The following is a 19,825-nucleotide window of genomic DNA, read 5'->3' as shown; positions in this document are numbered from 1 at the left end:
CAGCTGTCCCAAGACTTCGGACCAGGCCTGTATTTCCAACCTTATCTCTCTTCATTTAAACCCTTGTAATGCATAAACTATATATCCACTTTATAATTGCTACAATAATCATGCTCCTAAGTATACGAGCAATTTTAATACTCTTATGATGCTGGTCACCTTCCTTGTGTTTTAGATGACTTTTTTGGTACTTTTTAACTATGTCCTTCCCTTCCACAATACTTTATTTTCTACCCCTCCAACTCTATGACATAGATTAGAAGCTAATTACAAAACCTTTTAATTAAGCACAAAAACAGCATTTAAGGTTTTCCTGATACTATGCTTATTTTTCCAGTCCACATCTGAATGGGACTCGGATGGCAGTGTCTTTTTACAGTGGACTCATTCCTTGGCTTCACACAAAAATCAGTCCAATTGTTGCATATGAGGCCAACTCTCCCTTTGTAGCACATCTGGGATACCTTGGTGGGTTTCTCTCTTTCAAGGTACAGATTGGAAAGCTTTAAAACAATTTATTATGATGGAAAGATCTCATTCCAGTGTTTGCATTTCATCCCATATTACTAATTATGATAGTGAAACATGGCTAATAGCCCACATTGTTCTTCCTATGTGTCATCTCTGCTAAAGCACATGAAAAATGCCCTAAGCAATCCTACACCTAGTTTTGATTGTTTCATTGGCTCCCTTCAGGTACTGGCTCCCTTTTGTGATCCAGATTGCAATTCCTATTTCCAGATTACTCCTTGGAATTCTTGCATTAATCATAATGTTCAAACTAATCACTGTTTTCTTTAGTCAGTGTTGTAAGACTGGCATGCAGGCTAAAGAGTGATAATTGCTCAATGACTTAAGATTGTAGATCAATATTATAACTCCGGATGAATTTCTTTTCCTGATAAAGATTAGGCCTAAAACTCATTCTTCTAAATTAATCATTCAAGTATTAAGTTTATTACCATTGTTACTATATCTGTTCTGTAATTACAAACAATGTAACCATAAGAAGTCATGTATAAGCACATGTACAATGTTTGTTTGACAATTTAAAAATTGACAAATCACATAACTTATGAAATGCTTCCCCTGTCAATATATATACCTCTATGCTTGTCCACTATATCCAGTTATTTTCCAACATGGATGCTTGGGCAAATCAATGAAATAAAAGCCTAGCACTGAGGGACATGAGGGACCCAGGGCAGGCAGCAACCACCCTGGCACCAAGGGACAGTATGTTGATCATCAATGCTTTCTATCAAAAGATTATTGATCAAAAGGGTAAAATGACAAGAAATTTTCACATATTGAGGTATATGGGGTTAACTATTCTGGTTTAAGCCTGATTTGGCCTGAACTAAAGAAGCTTGACTTACAGTTATTAAACATACATTGCACATCTGCTTTAACCATTAAGGATGCATTAAACATTACCTCAAAGCAAAAGAATGCACTCTTTGAAGATAAAAATGCATACTTCCTATGATGCCAGTATCAGTATTCCTGAAGATAAAGCTTCCTTTCCTGGAAATCAAGGTCACTGTCGAGCTGCTTATCTATGACTAAATATCTCTTTGAAACTTTGATGAATATGTATCCTGGGCCTGTCTGATGTTATGTTCTCTATTCTAAAACCATGCTTCTCCAGAATGCTTTCTACCTTTGTGGAGACTGCCTTCCCAGGCTATAGTCCTCAGCTTGGCTCAAGTAAAATTCACCTTATCTCTGTCTCTCTGCAGAATGGCTACTGGTTATTGGTAATGGTTATTTGACAATGGCTTTCCTTTGTTCCACTTATTGCCAGATAATTGAGGGTCTCCAGACCTTGATCTTAGGGGTAGTGACCCCTATAAACAAAGGTATAGGTGGGAAAAGTAAAGACTGTTTCTCCCAATCTGGTATATAAAATCTAAATTTAGATGTTTGAAATCTGGCTTGGGGGATTTCTGAACTATTAAAAAGCAATACCAAAAATAAGATGAAGAACAAAGGTTGTAAACTCCTCCCATAGGCTCCTTCCATCTCCTTAGGGAGGGGGAAGAACAAGAAGGTAACTTGGAAAACTATTGTAATTTTAAGACTTAAGAATTTTTATGAACATCTCTCTCTGAGTCATGTTTGGATGGGGACACTATCTGAGTCCCAACAAATGTGGTAGACTGTGGCCAGTAAAATCTCCTTAGAGTCTACTAGCTAAACAGTCATTAATTTATCCCAAGACATGAAGGGCTACACACTACAGGGAAAAAGAGTGCTGCTAGTTCACCTTCAAAAACATTTAGATATAGGTAAATAAATAAAGTCTTCCATATATCTCTTTGGCTCACTTGTCATCCCCACATCATTACATGGTTTCTCTAAGCAGAATAAATTGTCCATATCAGAGCAAAGCAGAGAAATGAAAATAATAAACGACAAGGACAATGACAACCACAACAACAAAGGAGCAGAGGCTGGTTCTCATGAGGGTGGATAGGGGATGCAATCAAGCTAGTCCTGCTTCTACTTCCCCATCAGTCTGCCATTCGCTTCTTATTTCTGATCTCCTTTTTATTTCCAATGGGCTGGCGATACAAGGTTGGTAAATCCCTATCCTGTTCTCCCCCAACCCCACTCTATGTGTAATACTGACTCCAGGGAAAGAGGAATCAAGTTGCTGCTGCAGCAGCAGCATGAAGTGGGCCAAGGGCAGCTACTTGGCTTCTCTTTACCTAGAACCAAAGGTATTTCTGGGAAAAAGCAGATACCAATTGATACCAGTAGACTGTGCTGTTGCTGTTGGCAACTGTAGCTTCTTCTCAAGGGTAGAGCATCCCCATCTCACCAGGCTTTTCACTTATGTAGCTGGTATGAGCATAATACCAGCAGCATAAAGCATAGGAAAGTCACGGAAGTAATATAGTTGATTGATTACGGGGACCTAAATGAACCAGTAAGCTAAAGTAGGTCAAGAAGGTGGTGAGAAAAACACTAGAAAGACACAAACTTAGAAAAGACATGGACATTTTAGACCTTTTTAGTAGCTAAGGTAAATGGGGTATTTTAGCATGTAGAAAGTTCCCTTTAACTAAAACCATCCCAATCACTGGCCCTGTTCTTTTTGGCTCACAAAATTCCAGAATATTAGTGCTGGAAGGGCCCTAAGAAACCATTTGGTATAATAATACCTTCAAATCACAGAGGAGGAAACAGATCCAGAGAGGGGAAATATCACGTTCTCAGATTATGCATTTATTTCACTCTGTACGTTTGCAGTAAAGGCAAGACCAGAGAAGCTGCCTTGAAGGGCAAAATAAATACAAAGGGGTGCTGGTCCATCGAGGACAGCTCCTGGTGACCACAGTTACCTGTGAAGGTGCGACGGTCATCGTCTGAACTGTGCTCACTGATGCACAGGCGGGTAGAACACACTAAATTGCCAGCAAAGCAAGAGCAGACATTGCAGTCGATGTTAAAGGATGCTCCATGACCTGAGAGAAAGAGAAATAAAACGGTGACCTATAGCATGTATTTATGAAGAAAGCATAAATTAAAAACTTAATAGTTTTTAAAAGTTATAAAACAGAAATTTTTGAAGGATGGCTTTTGAATATACAAATTAGGCAGTTCAATCTGTAATACTTACATTTTCTTATTTACCTCTCATCATATCCTTCCAAACCCCTAATTTGCTGTCTCACCAGACTGATCCCTATTCTGAGAATGCTTCGCACACAGTTAAGAGTTCAAGTGTTAATTAATTACTATTTTCTATTAGTCCCTTCTTGAGGAGGTTTCTAAGAGGGTTCCTTATAAATCCTAGTGTCCTCTCAAATTTGTTGTTACAGTGCTGTCAAGTGGATTCCAACTCCTAGTGACCCTGGTACAGCAGATTGGAACCCTGCCTGATCTTTTTTGCACCAACCTCTCACCTTCCAGTGCTCTATCAGATAATATTCTATTGTAATTCATAGAGTTTTCATGGCCAATTTCTTCAGAAGTGAGTGGCTAGGTCCCTCTTTCTAGTCTGTCTTAGTCTGGAAGCTCCACTGAAACCTGTCCACCATGGGTGACCCTGCTGGTATTTGAAATACTGGAGGCATAGCTTTCAGCATCACAGCAACAAAAAGCCACCATAGTATGATAACCGACTGATGGGTGGGTGGTTTCCTGAGTGGGAAATGAACCTGGGCCATGGCAGTGAGAGTGCTGAATCTTAACCACTAGTCCACTGGGGCTACACACGACTTGGTAAGTGAGGGCATTTAGGAGGCAGAGAGAGAGGAGATTCACAAAGAACATTCATAGTTTGGAAAACCATGAACAGGAATAGCCACAACAGGGAAAGCCAGTTGAGTGGGAGGGCAGGAGAGGAGACAATGTGGAGTTTGGTGCTGACATACTGAGCACGAGGGACCTGTGGCATGTTCAGGAGACGTTCAACAGGATACTGGAGATCCAGGTCTGAAGTTCAGGAGAGAGGAGGTTCTAATCCCAGCAATGGTGGGCAAAGGGTTTAGGGCAAACTCTTCTGCTGAAAGCAACCAGAAGAGCTGGGGAAAAAGTTCAGAACACCTCTTTGAAGGCATCAGAGGACTACCAAAGCAGTGAGGAACTGGGGCCCAAGTTCTAGGAGAGGACGGAAGCCAAGGAAAGTGAGCCTCACACTTGGAGCCAGCTTCCTCTCAAGGGGATTGTTAGTTCTGAAAGCAGAGGCCGAGAAGCTGAGTAGAGCTTCCGTGAACAGGGCTGGGGAGATCAACACTTGAGGGCCTGCCAAGAGGGAGGGACCCTGATAAATGTACCAGGCTTTTTGTTGGGACCCTGTGGGCTACACGCTAGGAATAAAGGTGAAAGTAGACTAAAGCCCAGCTTTGAGTCATATCAATCCTTGGTTGAATTAAAGTGATCCAGGCTTTCTGGGGCCCTTAGCCTAGAGCAGCCCACGACAAGCAAAAGTGAATTCTCTCTGATGGAAAAAATTCCATCCAAAAATAACTAAGCACGTAAAGACGCGTGCTCAGAGACATTTTCAGGGACAGACAACAGAAATCCCGGGGGATTCACATAATGGTGTTATCAGACCAGATTTAAAATAGCTATGACTAAGGAGTTCAAGGAAGTGAAAGAAAATATCGAGAATTTCAGCAGTTTCATAATTTGAGAACTCAAATTTACAGTATCTGATAGTAAGAATTCAATAGGTAAATTTAATAGTGGGTGAGACATAGCTGAAAAGAGAATTAGTGAACCAGAGGATAGAGCAGAAAAATATTCAGGCTGAGACACAGAATCAAAAGGATGAAAATAGAGGAAAGAGCATAAAAAACAAATGGGATATGAGGAATAAGATTTATAAACATGTAATTTTAGCTGGAAGGAGAGAATAGAGCAATGTTAGAAGAGAAAACGGCTAAGAATTTCCCCAAATTGATGAAGAAGTCAAGCCACAGACTCAAGAATCACCATGAACTTCAAGAAGATAAAAATACCCTCCCTAAAAGAATTTTTAAAAATCTACATGCCTCTTGTTTGTTTTAATTGACATCTAAAATATTCATAATAACTAATTGGTTGCAAGGCATGTACTTTCTACTATATTATAAATATTGATTCTTTCAAATAAAATTGTTCCATTGCTCTTTCCAATGTATCCAGTGGCAGCTAGATACCACAGTGATTTGATACTCACCAACATCCATTAATAAAATACATGACAAAGCTTTTCATTAATATTAAGAAATTTCAGATTCTCCATGAACACACACTACTATTCCAACACCTACCCTTAAGTTCTTCCTATTAAATTTTTTTTTGTGTTGGAAAGACTTTTATTGATCACCCTATCATAGTTCTTTATAACAAAAATATGTAATATAAATATAATGGACTTAAAAAAAAATCCCTTGACCATAAGGCTTGGAATGCTGAAATTTTGTTTTGGATTGACATCATTATAATTATTAGTAGTATACATTTAATTAAAACAACAAAATATACCAGAAATTTCATAATTATTAAATACAAAAATCACAATTGTATTAGAAATTCCTGTCTTAAAGAGATGGATGGGCTTGCATTATCTATTGCTGTGTAATAAGTTATCGTAGAACATAGCACCTTAAAATAACAAACATTATTTCACACAGTTTCTGATGGTCAGGAATCTGGGAGGACTTCACTGGGTGGTTCTGACCCAGGATCTCCCATGAAGCTGCAATCACACTATTGGCAGGGGCTGCAGCCACTGAAAGCTTGATGGGGCAGAGTAATCTACTTTCAAGGTCACTCACATGGCTGCTGGCAGGAGGCCTCAGTTCTTTGCCACATGGGACTCTCCAAAACGTTGTTCAAGACACAGAAACTGGCATCCTCCAGGGTGAGTAATCCAAGAGAGAAAGAACGACCAAGACACAGGCATGGTATCTTTTAACAACATCACTGAGACACAATTCAGATACCACACAATTTACCCATTTAAAATACAGTTCAATGGCTTTTAGTATATTCACAGAGTTGTGCACCCTTCTCCACTACCAGTTTTAGAACATTTTCATTATTACCCCCAAAAGAAACTTTGCTCCTTTGGTTGCCACTCCTCAGTCCTCTCAACTCCCTCAGCTCCAGGCAACCACTAATTTTCTACTTTCTGTTTCTATAGATTTGCTTATTGTGAACATTTCATAAAAATGGAATTGTATGGTAAGTGGTCCTTTGTGACTTGCTTCTTTCACTTAGCATAATAATTTCAAGGTTCATCCATGTTTTAGCATGTATCACTACTCCATTCCTTTTTATGGCTGAATAATATTCCATTGTATGGATATACCACTTTTATCCACCACCCATTTTCAGTTGATGGACATTTGGGTTGTTTCCATGTTTTGACTATTATGTATTGTTTTGCTACGAACATTCACGTACAAGTTTTTGTGTGCACATAGGTTTTCATTTCTTGAGTATACATACCTAGGAATGAAATTAATGGGTATATATTCCCAGTGTATGTATTACTGGGTGATATGATAGCTGTATGTTTAATCATTTGAGAAACTGCCAGACTGTTTTCCAAAGTGGTTGCATCATTTTACATTCCCTCCAAATTGTGAAAGGTTCCAATTTTCCCACATCCTCACTAACCCTTCTCATCCATCTTTTTTATTATAGCCATCCTATTGGGTGTGAAGTGGCATCTCACTGTGGTTTTGATTTGCATTTCACTGATGGTTAAAGATACTGAGCATCCTTTTGGCTCTGTGTATATCTTCTTTGAAGAAATGTCTTTTCAGATCTTTTTTCATCTTTTAATTGGGCTTTTTACCTTTTATTGTTGAGTTGTAAGACTTCTTTTATATTCTAATGCAAGTTCCTTGTCAGATATGTACTTTTCAAATATTTTCTCAATTTGTGTCTTTTCATTTATTTCATGATGTCCTTTGAGGCCCCAAAGTTTTTAATTTTGATGATGGTTATTTATGTTTTTGGAGTAATATCTAATAAACCATTGCCTACCCAAAGTCATAAAGACTTACACTTATGTGAGACTGATAAAAGTTTTTTAAAAATTCAAAATCAGGAATAAAAAAGGGATCACTGAAAAATCTAAAGACATCTCAAAGATCATAAGAGGATATACAAATAATTGTATATTAATAACTTTGAAACTTTAAATGAAATAGAGAACTTCCTAGAAAAGTAAAACTTAAAAATAACATAAGGAGAAATAGAATTGAATATTCCTATAACTAGTAAAAACAATTTTATAAATTAAAAACTATCCCACAAAGAAAACTCCATTGGCATCATTAGTGAAAATTCCAGTCTTTATAAATTCTTCCAGAGAAGTTTAAAAACAAGGATACACTCCTCAACTCATTTTATGGGAATCATAACCTTGATACAAAACCCAACAAAGACAGTGAAAGAAGGAAAATAACAGGCAAAGTCATTCCTGAATACAGTTGAAAAAATGCTGAGTGAGAGTAAGATGGAGTAAGCACATTCCTCCTGGTCTTTCCCACTGAACGCAGCTATTACACCTAGCCAGAATGCAGGGAGCAGAAGCTATTGGAGGACTCTGAACAGTAGACAGTGGCAGGAGAATTGGGGAGGAAAACCAAAATATGAAGTGCTGAACTGGTAATGAGTTCACCATTTTTTATCCTCTGGTCATTCTTCCACTTGACCTCAAACACAGCATGGCTATGAAATGCATGGCAGAGAGGGCTAAGTAAAACTCTGGCTTTCTGGCTGGGGAACCAAAAAGAGGAACCCAGGGAAAGGAATAGTACAAGGGAGATCATAGAGAGGAAGGAGCTTAGGAAAATGACCCCATGAAATTGTTTAGACTCTCCTGGGCTCAGCCCTGAGCTGTACTTAGGTTGATCTGGTCTTAATCAGCATAGAAAAGACTTGAAGAACTGGATTTACAGTCATCCAGGTCCCAGACTGGTGACTGAGTGGTGCGCACATGACACAGATCTGAATACCATTGCAAAGTCTGAAAATTGAAAAGTAATTCTAACCATAGCCCACAAAAGTTCAGTTGGAACTTACAAACTGAACCTAATTAGATTAACTGCATATTAGTACAAAAATATCGACATTCTTCATGGGCTTTCAACACAGAGTCTCACAGCAAAATATTCAAAATGTGCAAGATTTAATCTAGAATTACTTGGCATATGAAGAACTAAGAAAATCTCAAATAAAAAGATGATTAACATATGTCAATACCAAGATGACTCAGATTTTGGAATTATCTGACAAAGACTTTAAAGCAGCTATTATAAAAATGCTCTAACAAATAACTGTAAACACCCTTGGAACAAATGGAAAACTAGAAAGTTTCAGTAAGGAAATGGAAAAAATAAAGAATAAAAAAATGGAAATGTCAGAACTGGAAAATAAAAAAATCCAGAAATTAAAAACTCACTGGACAGACCTCAAAGGAAAATGGAGATGACAGAGGTAAGAGTCAGTGAACATAAAGATTGATTAGTAGAAATTAGTATGAACAACAGTGAGGAAAATAAAATGAAAAGAGCCCCAGACACTGTGGAACAATTAAAAAAAAAAAGTCCAACATTTGTTCCATCAGACTTCCAGAAAGAGAGGAGAAAAGACTGAAGAGCTAGAAAAACATTTGAAATAATAACAGCTGAAAACTTCCCAAATTGCCAAAAGATATAAATCTACAGATTCAAAAAGGTCAGTGAACCCCAAACAAGAAAAAGGCAAAGAAATTTATACCCACACACGTTATAATAAAATTGCTGAAATCTAAAGAAAATTTAAAAATCTTCAAAGTGGCCAGTCAAAAATAACTTAAATGACAGAGAAACAATGATTTGAATGAATGTTGAATTCTCACAGAAACCATGAAGGTCAGGAGGAGGTGGCGCAACATTTTTAAGGTGCTGAAAAAAAGAAATATGGAGCCAGAATTTTATATCCAGTGAAAATAACTTTCAGTAATGAAGATGAAATAAAGACATTCTCAGATGAAGGAAAAGTAAGAGAATTCAGGGCCAGCCAACGTGCTCTAAGAGAATTGCTAAGGGAAGTTTTTCAGAGAAGGGCAATGACAACAAATGGACACCTGGAACATCAGGAATGAAAGAAGAGCAACAGAAATGACAAATATCTGGGTAAATATAATAGAGTATTCTTTTTCTCTTGTTTCTTTAAAACGTGCTTGATGTTTGAAGGCAAAAAAAGTAACAGTGTCTGCTGGGATTTTCCATGGGTGTAGATATAACATATAAGCCAACTATCATATAAAGGGGAGGGTAAAGAGATGGCAGTAAGGATTTTATATTCTACTCAAAGTAGTAATCTATTAATTTTAACTAGACTACGAAGTTCAATATGTTTATTGTAATCCTGAGAACAAGCACTAAAAACTTAATACAAAGAGATGTAGTCAAAACACAATAAATCAAAAGGAAACACTAAACAACATTCAAAGAACCCAAAAGAAGGCAGGAAAGATGGCAAAGGAACGAAAAAGAGGGGAAAAATGGAAAATAAATAATAAAATGGTAGCCCTAAATCCAAACATATCAATAATTGCTTTAAATGTAACTGTTTAAAATACACCAATAAAAAGACCAGAGGTTGTTGAATAACAAAACATAAACCAATTATAAAATGTCTACGAGAAACTCACTTCAAATATAATGATATCGATAGGTCCAAAGTAAAAGGATGGAAAAAGACACTGTGCAGACCTTCATATCAGACAGAGGAGACTCAAAGCAAGAAAAATTATAAGGGATAAAGGCATATAATAGACATAGTAAAAGGGCCAATTCACCAAGAAAACAGTATAATCCTAAATGTGTATTATGTAACAATAATGATCTCAAAATACATGAAGCAAAAACTGACAGAACTGAAAGGAGAAACACACAAATCCACAATCATAGTTGGGGACGTCAACACTCTTCTCACAAACCTCTGTAGAACTCATAGAAAGAAAATCAACAAGGATATAGAAGGAATGAGGAGCACCATCAACCAACTGGATCCAACCAGCATTTAGAGCACACTCTATCCAACAATAGCCTAATATACATTTCTTTCCAGTGCACATGGACCGTTCATGAAGATAGACCATGTCCTGGGTCATAAAACAAACCTTAACAAATGTAAAGGAAGGGGAAAAAAGTACAAGGTATGCTCTCTGTCCACAACGGAATTAAAGTTGATATCACCAATAGAAAGATATGACAAGAATGCCAAACCTTTGGAAATTAAACAAAACACTTCTAAAATAATCCACGAGTCAAAGAGAAAGTCTCAAGGGATATTAGAAAATATTTTGAACTGAATGAATGAAAACACAAATATAAATTGTGTGAGATGTAAAGTCATTTTTAGAGTAAAATTTATAGTATCAAATGCTTATTATAAAAGAAGACAGGTTGTTGAATAACTCCTCAAATAACTAATCCAAGTTTCTACCTTAAGAAACTTGAAAAGGAAGAGTGATAGAGGAAAAAATAAAACTGCCGGTATTTGCAGATGACAGGATTGTCTACATATAAAATTTTAAGAAATTTACCCAAAAAACTCATAAAATTAATATGTGAGTTTAGCAAAGTTGCAAGGTACATGGTCAACAAAAATCAATCTTATATGCATGTACTACACAGAAATTCCTACAGTACTAGAAATATATGGTTAGAAACTAAAATTTCAAAAATACCATTCACAAAACCTCCATACAAGTAAAAACCTAACTGAGATCCAGCCCTGATGGCTTAGTAGTTAAAGTTTGGTGTTCACCACTTTGGCAGCCCGGGTTCGCTTCCCAGGCATGGAACCACACCACCCATCTGTCAGTTGCCAGGCTGTGGCAGCGGCTCACATAGAAGAAATAGAACAACTTACAACTAGTATATACAACCATGTACTAGGACTTTGGGGAGGAAAAACAAAAATAAAAGAGGAAGATTGGCAACAGATCAGGGCAAATCCTTCCCTGCAAAAAAAAAGAAAAAAATCCCTAACTTAATATATAGCAAATGGAATCCACTAATATTTTTAAGGAATTATATAATTACTGAGTCTAATAATTATATAAAAACATATAGTATTTTATATAATGTCATAACCAAGTTAGGTTTATCCCAGGAATGAATGGAGGGTCTAACATTGACAAATTAATAAAAGTAACTTGTCCTATTAGTAGACTAAAGTTGCGAAAACGTGCTTATTTCAATAGATGCGTAACATTCAATATTTATCACAATAAAAACTCTTAGCAAATTTCGAAAAGGGGAAACCTCTATAAAGAAAAATAGCAAGTTACTGTTTATTCATGATATTAATTGTGTACATGGAAACATCTACAAATAAATTATTAGAAAGTTCTTTTTATATTCTGGATACAGGTCCTTTGTCAGATAAATGATTTGCAAATATTTTCTTCAATTTGTGGCTTTTCCTTTCATCCTCTTAACAGTGTCTTTCCCATAGCAAACTTTTTCATTTTGATGTGATCCAATTTATCAGTTTTTTAATGGATCATGCTTTTGGCGTCATATCTAAGAAATCTTTGCTTAGCCCCAGATTACAAAGATTCTCCATGTTTTCTTCTAAAAGCATTATAATTTCACATTTTACATTTAGAGCTAGGATTCCTTTGACTGAAGTTATTTACCACACATACAACTGATAATGGGCTCACAACCAGCATATCTAAAGATCTTCTACAATTTGCTCACGTCAATTTCAATATATACATATAATTATATATCAATATATGTATTCATATATATAAAATTCTAAAATGTCAAGTACCTAGGAATAAATCTAAAAAATGTTGTATGAGACTACTATAGAGTAAAGTATAAAATTTAAGAGAAATTAAAGACTCCCCAAAATGGAGAGATATACCATGTCCATGAAGTTTTAAAACTGATATTGTAAATCAATGAAGTTTCCCAAAATTGGCCTATAAATTCAATGCAATCATGACCAAAATCCTAACAGGTTTTTTGTGAATCTTGACAAACTAATTCTAAACTGTACAGGAGATGATAAAGCTATAGTAACAGAGACTGTGGTATTGGCACAGCTCAGACAAATAGACAGTGGAATAAGAGAGCCCATGAACACATCCACTGGCGTATGGACGTGTGATTTACAACAAAGGTGGCACTGCAGAGAAGAGGGAAAAGTGGTGCTGGGTCAATTACATATCCATATGAGAAATTCGTGACCTCAGATTAGAGAAAGATTTCTTCACGTATCAAAGAGCATTAACCAAAAAGGAAAAGACAAGTTGGACTAATTAAAATTAAAATATATCATTTGGAGCCAGCCTAGTGGCGCAGCGGTTAAGTTCACAGTTCCTCCTCAGCAGCCCAGGGTTTGCTGGTTCTGATCCTGAGTGTGGACCTACACACCACTTGTCAAGCTATGCTGTGGTAGGCATCCCACGTATAAAGTAGAGGAAGATGGGCACGATGTTAGCTCAGGGCCAGTCCTCCTCAGCAAGAAAAAAAAGAGGAGGATTGGCGGCAGATGTTAGCCCAGAGCTAATCTTCCTCAAAAAAACCCCAAAAACAAACAAAATAATATCATTAAATATCAAATATATTTGCTATAAATATTTGATATAAATATCAGTATTTATATTTGCTATAAATATAAAATATTGATATACATATATATAAATATCAAAAATAATATCATTAAGAGTTAAAAGGTGACTGGAACCAGAGAAAGAAAGGGTTATTGAGGATCTGAGCAATAACTAAGATGGCTGTCCAATGTTTTCAGACAGGAAGAAACTGTGTTCTGTTTTGCAGATTGATGTCTCTGTTTTGCAGATGTTGCTATACTGCAGAGAAACTTAACACGTCTGCAGCAAGACTCCTGCAAAATGTTCCAGCTCCAAGTGTCCTAAAGTTATCTTAAACTTATTAGCATCTTAAATTCTTCTCCTCTGGGAGGGTCCAAACAGCCGTTTTCAGATCATCTGATGTTTGTAATAGCATGTTTACCTGCTAAACGTGAGTCCTGAATAAGCACAGTTGTTACATAGTTGTTACAAATAAACCTGTTATCCTCTGCTCTCTGTTTATAAAGTCTCCACTAGCGCTGGCCGCAAAGACACTGCTTTTGGGCGATATCCCTGGTATTCTTCATTGCTTGCCCAAGCAATAAATCTTTTCTTCAGCTACTTCGGCCTTAGTTGTGCTTTTTGGCTCCCTACTCACCAGGAGACGAGCCCATCAAGTTCGGTTACAAAAAGGCAAGCCACAGAGTGGGAGAAAATATTTTCTACATGTGTAACTGATAAAGGGCTAACATCCAGAATATATAAGGAATCCAAACAAGACAATAAGAGAAGACAGTCAACCAAATACAAAAAAGAAGCAAAGATTTCACAAAAGAGGAAATCCAAATGGCCAATAAACATGAAACGATGCTTAACCTAATTATCAATCAAAAGAATGCAAATTAAAGCCACACTGAGATACTACTTCACAACAACTGGCTAGAAATAACAAGTTGGACAATGCCAACAGGGTTTCTCGTACACTGCTGATGGCAGTGTGAACTGGCACAATCACTTTGCAAAACAGTCTGGCATTATCTATCAACGAAGATAGCAATTCCTCTCCTAGGCATATGCCCTAGACAAATTTGAGTGCATGTGCACGAAGCTACATTCACAAGAATAGCATCATTTGTCATTGACAAAATAACCCAGACATCCATCAAGAGGAGACTGGATAAATAATATATTCCTATCACACAATGTTATACAGAAGAGGAATGGAAAGAACTACACCTACAGACAACAACAAGGAAAAATTGTAAAAACAAAATTTTGAGTAAAAGAAGCCAGACATGAAACAATTCATACTGTACAATTCTCTTATGTAAAGTTCAAAAACAGGACGAACTAATCTCTATATTCAAAATGCCTACTTAGATGGCAAAACAATATAAAAAAGCCAGGAACACATTATCATAAAGGTCAGAGAGGAGAGAAGGGCTTATAAACAGAAAGGGGCTACACAGGAGAATTTGGAGGTGTTGGCAATGCTCTATTTCTTGAACTTAATAGTGGTTATGTGGATATTTAAAATATATACACTAATTCATTAAGCTACACAATTATGTATGTTCAGTTTTTATGTATGACATTCATAGTAAAAAAGGCTTAAAATGTTTCTTATGAGGCTGAATGAGCATTCTAACCTACATGTGATATATTTAGTTTTGTTCAAAGATGTAACACTGCCCTTTTGGAAGTAGATGTGGAACTATTTACATCATCCCTTAAATGTTACTAAATTGGCAACTGGACACGGGAGAAGGGGAGCTCTTTCTCATCACAGAGAGTGGTGAAAATGCAGAGAGGACCCTCTTGGTAGGGAATATTTCTAACATACTTGCAACAAAGCTTGGATATTCTAATTCTAAGACAGATGGAGAGGTAGGAACATATAGAGACTTGTCATGATTCTGTGGCCTGAATGAAATAACGCACTATGACCGTCAATGTTTCTGAGCCATGCTGTCTTGGTTTTGTCCTCACAGAGCTCTCCCTCAGGAGTCGTACTTTCTCTGATAACCACTGAGCATGGAAGAGGCTAGGTTATTACATAAACATCATCAAAAATAAGCTCATGAAAAGATGCTCCACATCACTAGCCATCAGGGAAATGTAAACCAAAACCACAGTGAAATGCCACTTGCTCCCACTAGGATGACTATCTTTGGAAAGGCAGACAATAGGAAGTGTTGGTGAAGATGCAGAGAAATTGGAACCTCATATATTGCAGGTGGGAATGAAAATGATGCAGTTGCTTTGGAAAACAGGCTGGCAGTTCCTCAAATGATTAAACATAGAGTTACCATTTGATCCAACAATTCTATTCCTACGTATTTAGCCAAGAGAAATGAAAACACATGTGAACACAAAAACTTGTACATGTATATTCACAGAACATTATTCAGAATAGCCAAGAAGAGGAAACAGCCCAAATGTTCATCAACTAACTGACAAATTGATAACTAAGATGTGGTATATCCACACTATGGAATATTATTCAGGCATAAAAATGAATGAAGTACTGGCACATGCTACAATATGGATAAACCTTGAAAGTATTATGCTAAGTGAAGGAAGCCACATAAAAGGACACATATTATATGATTGCATTTATATGAAATGTGTAGAATAGGCTAATCCAGAGATGGAGAACAGATGAGTGGCTGTGTAGGGCTGGGAAGATGAGGGGGTTAGAGGGTGACAGCTAAGGGGTACAAGGTTCCATTTTTTGGGTAAAGAAAATTTTGTAAAATTGATTGTGGGAATGATTGTACAACCCTGTGAATATACTAAAATCCACTGAATTGTACACTTTAAATGAGTGAATTGTATGGTATGTGAATTATATCTCAAGAAAGCTTTTAAAAGTGTCATCATTCCATCATGCTATTGAGCATTTCTGAACAACCCACCTTGGACCAAAATACCCTAGTTGTTTTCTTCTTTTTAAAGATTGGCCCTGAGCTAACATCTGTAGCCAATCTTACTTTTGTTTTTTCTTCTTCTTCTCCCCAAAGCACCCCCAGTGCATAGTTGTATATTCTAGTTGTAGGTCCTGGCAGTTCTGCTATGTGGGATGCCACCTCAGCATGGCTTGATGAGCGGTGCTAGGTCCACACCCAGGATCCAAACTGGTGAAACCCTGGGACACCAAAGCAGAGCACGCGAACTTAACCACTCGGCCAACACAACTTGGACCAAAATACCCTAGTTTTTTTTCTGTTTGTTTTTTTTTAAAGATTTTATTTTTTTCCTTTTTCTCTCCAAAGCCCCCCGGTACACAGTTGTATATTCTTCGTTGTGGGTCCTTCTAGTTGCGGCATGTGGGACGCTGCCTCAGCGTGGTTTGATGAGCAGTGCCATGTCCGCGCCCAGGATTCGAACCAACGAAACACTGGGCCGCCTGCAGCGGAGTGCGCCAACTTAACCACTCGGCCACGGGGCCAGCCCCAAAATACCCTAGTTTTTAACACCAGACTTGACACCTTAACAGAAACACTGCATTGATAAGACAGAAAAATACAAGAAACTCTTCTTTGGATGTTGGTGTGTTGGTGAAAGGAGGCTTCACTGACGCCTCACTGACACGGTTACACTCATGCGGCATCCTGGGGCAGTGCATCCAGGAAGATGTGGGATGGGTAAACATTTCTGTGTGTGTGTGTAAAGTGCTTGAAAGGTAATTTTGAAAGGGAAGGTGGGGAAAGAGAACTAGAATGAAATCTCTAGGCATATTCTCAGGTGGATCAGTTCTAGGAAAAAACGTGAGGATCTGGAAACTGATTCCCTTAAAGCCATGCACGTCTGAACTTCCCGTGGAAGGCCTTCAGGCACCCAGTTTGCAGATCTGAGCTGTAGTTCAAAAGCCTCGTCTTTCAAGACCATAATCTCTGCTATGAATTGACAAAGCTTCCCTAGCAGCAAATGCCAAGAATGTGACTCTGATTCTGACACTGAGCTGTGCCGGCCTCCTCCAGCGATGAGCCATGAATGCTTCAGCCTCATGGTCTAATTTTCATGTGGGAAGAGCTCAGGAAGGAAGAAGGGAGGCCCACGCTGGTTAATATATCAGATTATCATCCCTCTATGCTAACAATCTCCTTCTACCAAGCGCCCTAGCGATTCTGCTGCGTGGGGGAGTGGTCAATACTGCCCAGTACTGCAAGGAAAAGAAAGAATGCAGAGCAAAGGACAAAGAGGACAGTGTCGTCAGGAGACACCTGGGTGGCATGGTGGGAACAGAAGCCAGGCTAAGTGGGTTAGAGACTGATCCGGAGCCAGAGAGCACAAACAACATTCAGGAAGCTCAACTGAGGAAAGAGATGGGCAGACAGCAAGAGGCAGACCTCAGAGCTGAGGAGGGTTTGCTTTCAGGATAGGGCAAACTTGAGAATATGTGTGGGATGAAGAGAAGAATCAAGAAGGGGATGTGGAGAGAGAGGGAACCGAGGAGCCTGAGAAGTTGCGAGGGGACACAATGAAGACACAGGGGAGGCACGAGCTTTGAATCGCGGAAGGACGCCTCTTCCTCCGAGGTGCTCAACAGCAGGAGCTCTGGGGAGAGTTTTGGTGGACACGGGACTGTTTATGGAGCTCAGATCATCTGACTCTATTTCTCTCGAGCTCTGGTGCCAGAATGAGAGGTAAGTGGCCGAGAAAGAAGACAGGGGAAGAGCGGGGCCCCAGGACCCCAGAGAGGGCTGGAGAATCAGCTGTGGGGAGTGGCCTCTGGAGTCAGTGAGAGGTGACTCAGTGGTCAGCTAAGCCTGGTGGGGTGGGGAAGGGGCAGCTGGGCTTAGCTGCGTGGATCTGTAAGACCCTGCTCTTCCAGCTGGCGGATGGCAGAGAGGTGAGCAGAGGAGGGGGCTGCCCAGGGTTGGAGAAGTGAGAAATGTGGGAAAAGTTCCAGGGTAGAGAGGGTCAGCTGTGAAGTCCAAGGTCCTGGCCTGGAAGGAGGAAAGTAAGGCCTGGGCAGAGGGTAGGCTTTGAAGAGAGAGGCCAGCCAACAGAGGTCAGGAAGATGATGCTGAGCAGGTGGAGGAGGACGGAGTGGGGAAAGGAAGGAGATGGAGCAGATTTGAACCATGGGGATATGTACAGTATACGGCATTGTCTGATAAGAGCCACTAGCCTCCTGGGGCCTTGTGCCTGTGGCTAGTCCAAACTGAGCTGTGCTCTAAGTGTATAATACATACACTGGATTCTGAAGACTCAGTGTGAAAAAAAGAACGTTAGATATCGCATCAATAAATGTTTAAAATGGGGCTGGCCCGGTGGCGTAGTGGTTGGGTTCACGTGCTCTGCTTCGGCAGCCCAGGTTTGCCAGTTTGGATCCCGGGCACGGACACGCACACCACTCATCAAGCCATGCTGTGGCAGGCGTACCACATATAAAATAGAGGAAGATGGGCACAGATGTTAGCTCAGGGCCAATCTTCCTCAGCAAAAAGAGGAGGATTGGTGGCAGATGTTGGCTCAGGGCTAATCTTCCTCAAAAAAGTAAAATAAATATTTAAATTGATTATTTGTTGAAATGATAATATTTTGACAATATTGGGTAAAATAAATTATATCATTAAAATTAATTTCATCTGTTTCCTTATACCTTTTTAATGTGGCTACTAGAAATATTTAAATTACTCAGGTGGCTTGCATAATACTCCCGTTGCAGGGCACTGGCACAGATACTCCCTCCCAGGGACATGAATTGTCTCTGTCATGTCTGTGGCCCCAGCACCTGGAACAGGGCCCTGCACAGAGAGGGCTCAGTGATGGTGTGTGTGTGAAGTGGTCATTGGAGGAGAAAGTAAATTCATGGATGAATGAGAGACGGGATGAATGAGGATTCTACAGCTGTTGCAGGACGTGGTCAGCTCGTTCTAAATTGCTGAGGATTACGTCTGAGTACACACATGACGGAAAGGGAAAGGGGAGTTAGAACTGAGGAAAGCTCACTGAGGCTTTGAGGGAGGGGGTCTCAAAGAGCATTTGATGGGACCTCACTTAATCTAAGGGCCCAAGAACCTGGACCCTTGCCTCACCTCTCTTTTTTTCCTTCTAAAAAAGTACTCTTGTAGCCCTTTAATATATGCCAGGGACTGTCCTCGGCATTATGCATGTATTAACTCACTTACACTTCCCATCACCCTATGATGATGGGGACTCCTATTGTCCACCTTTGACAGATAAGGAAACTAGGGCACAGAGATGGTAAGTAACTCACCCAGGATGACCTAGTAAGTGGTGGAACTGGTATTCGACCAGGCCATCTGTCCCCAGCATCCAACCCCTAACTACTACACCACCCTGTCTCTCTTATCCCATCATTTCGCCTCATCCCCAAGCTGCTCTCCAATAGAGACATAGGTTTCTTTTCTCTCCCTTGATGACCTCTTGATCACCTCCAGTCCCTCAGACTCACATTCCTGGAGAAAGTTCTCCATGAACCTTGCTCTCTGGAAACAAGTGTTAAGTAACCCCCCAAGTACCCCACAAATGAGTCACAAACACATCACAGCTGCATGGTCGAATACAACAACCAAGTCACCTGGCCTCCCCGGTTCCCTCTGCCTCATCCCCGAACCTGGCCCACACCGCCTTCTCCCTTCCCAGCCAGGAGGCTCCTCTCCAAGACCTGGCCTTGGCCCACCTGCCTTCCCGGGCAGACTAGAGGGAAGTGAGTGTTGGAGGAGCCTGAGGCCTCACAGCTCTAAGCAACTGCTTCACCTGTCAGTCTACCACATGCTGCCAGGTGACTGCAGG

The 19,825-nt window shown here is 39.3% G+C and overlaps 1 protein-coding gene across 8 annotated transcripts in view; it reads right to left on the bottom strand.

The window, feature by feature from the left end:
• Nucleotides 1-19,825, bottom strand: part of RECK (reversion inducing cysteine rich protein with kazal motifs) — a 97,791-nt gene that overhangs the window by 19,524 nt on the left and 58,442 nt on the right. For all 8 annotated transcript variants that reach the window (XM_023629662.2, XM_070250707.1, XM_070250708.1 and 5 more), the window contains one exon: nucleotides 3,351-3,473. In XM_023629662.2, the coding sequence (XP_023485430.1) occupies nucleotides 3,351-3,473 (123 nt within the window). The remainder of the gene's footprint in view (nucleotides 1-3,350; nucleotides 3,474-19,825) is intronic.

The sequence above is a fragment of the Equus caballus genome, chromosome 25 (genome assembly GCF_041296265.1).
Source record: "Equus caballus isolate H_3958 breed thoroughbred chromosome 25, TB-T2T, whole genome shotgun sequence".
In the NCBI taxonomy this organism is placed as follows: domain Eukaryota; kingdom Metazoa; phylum Chordata; class Mammalia; order Perissodactyla; family Equidae; genus Equus; species Equus caballus.
The sequence above is the reverse complement of the archived record's forward strand: the minus strand, read 5'-3'. Positions and strand labels throughout refer to the sequence as shown.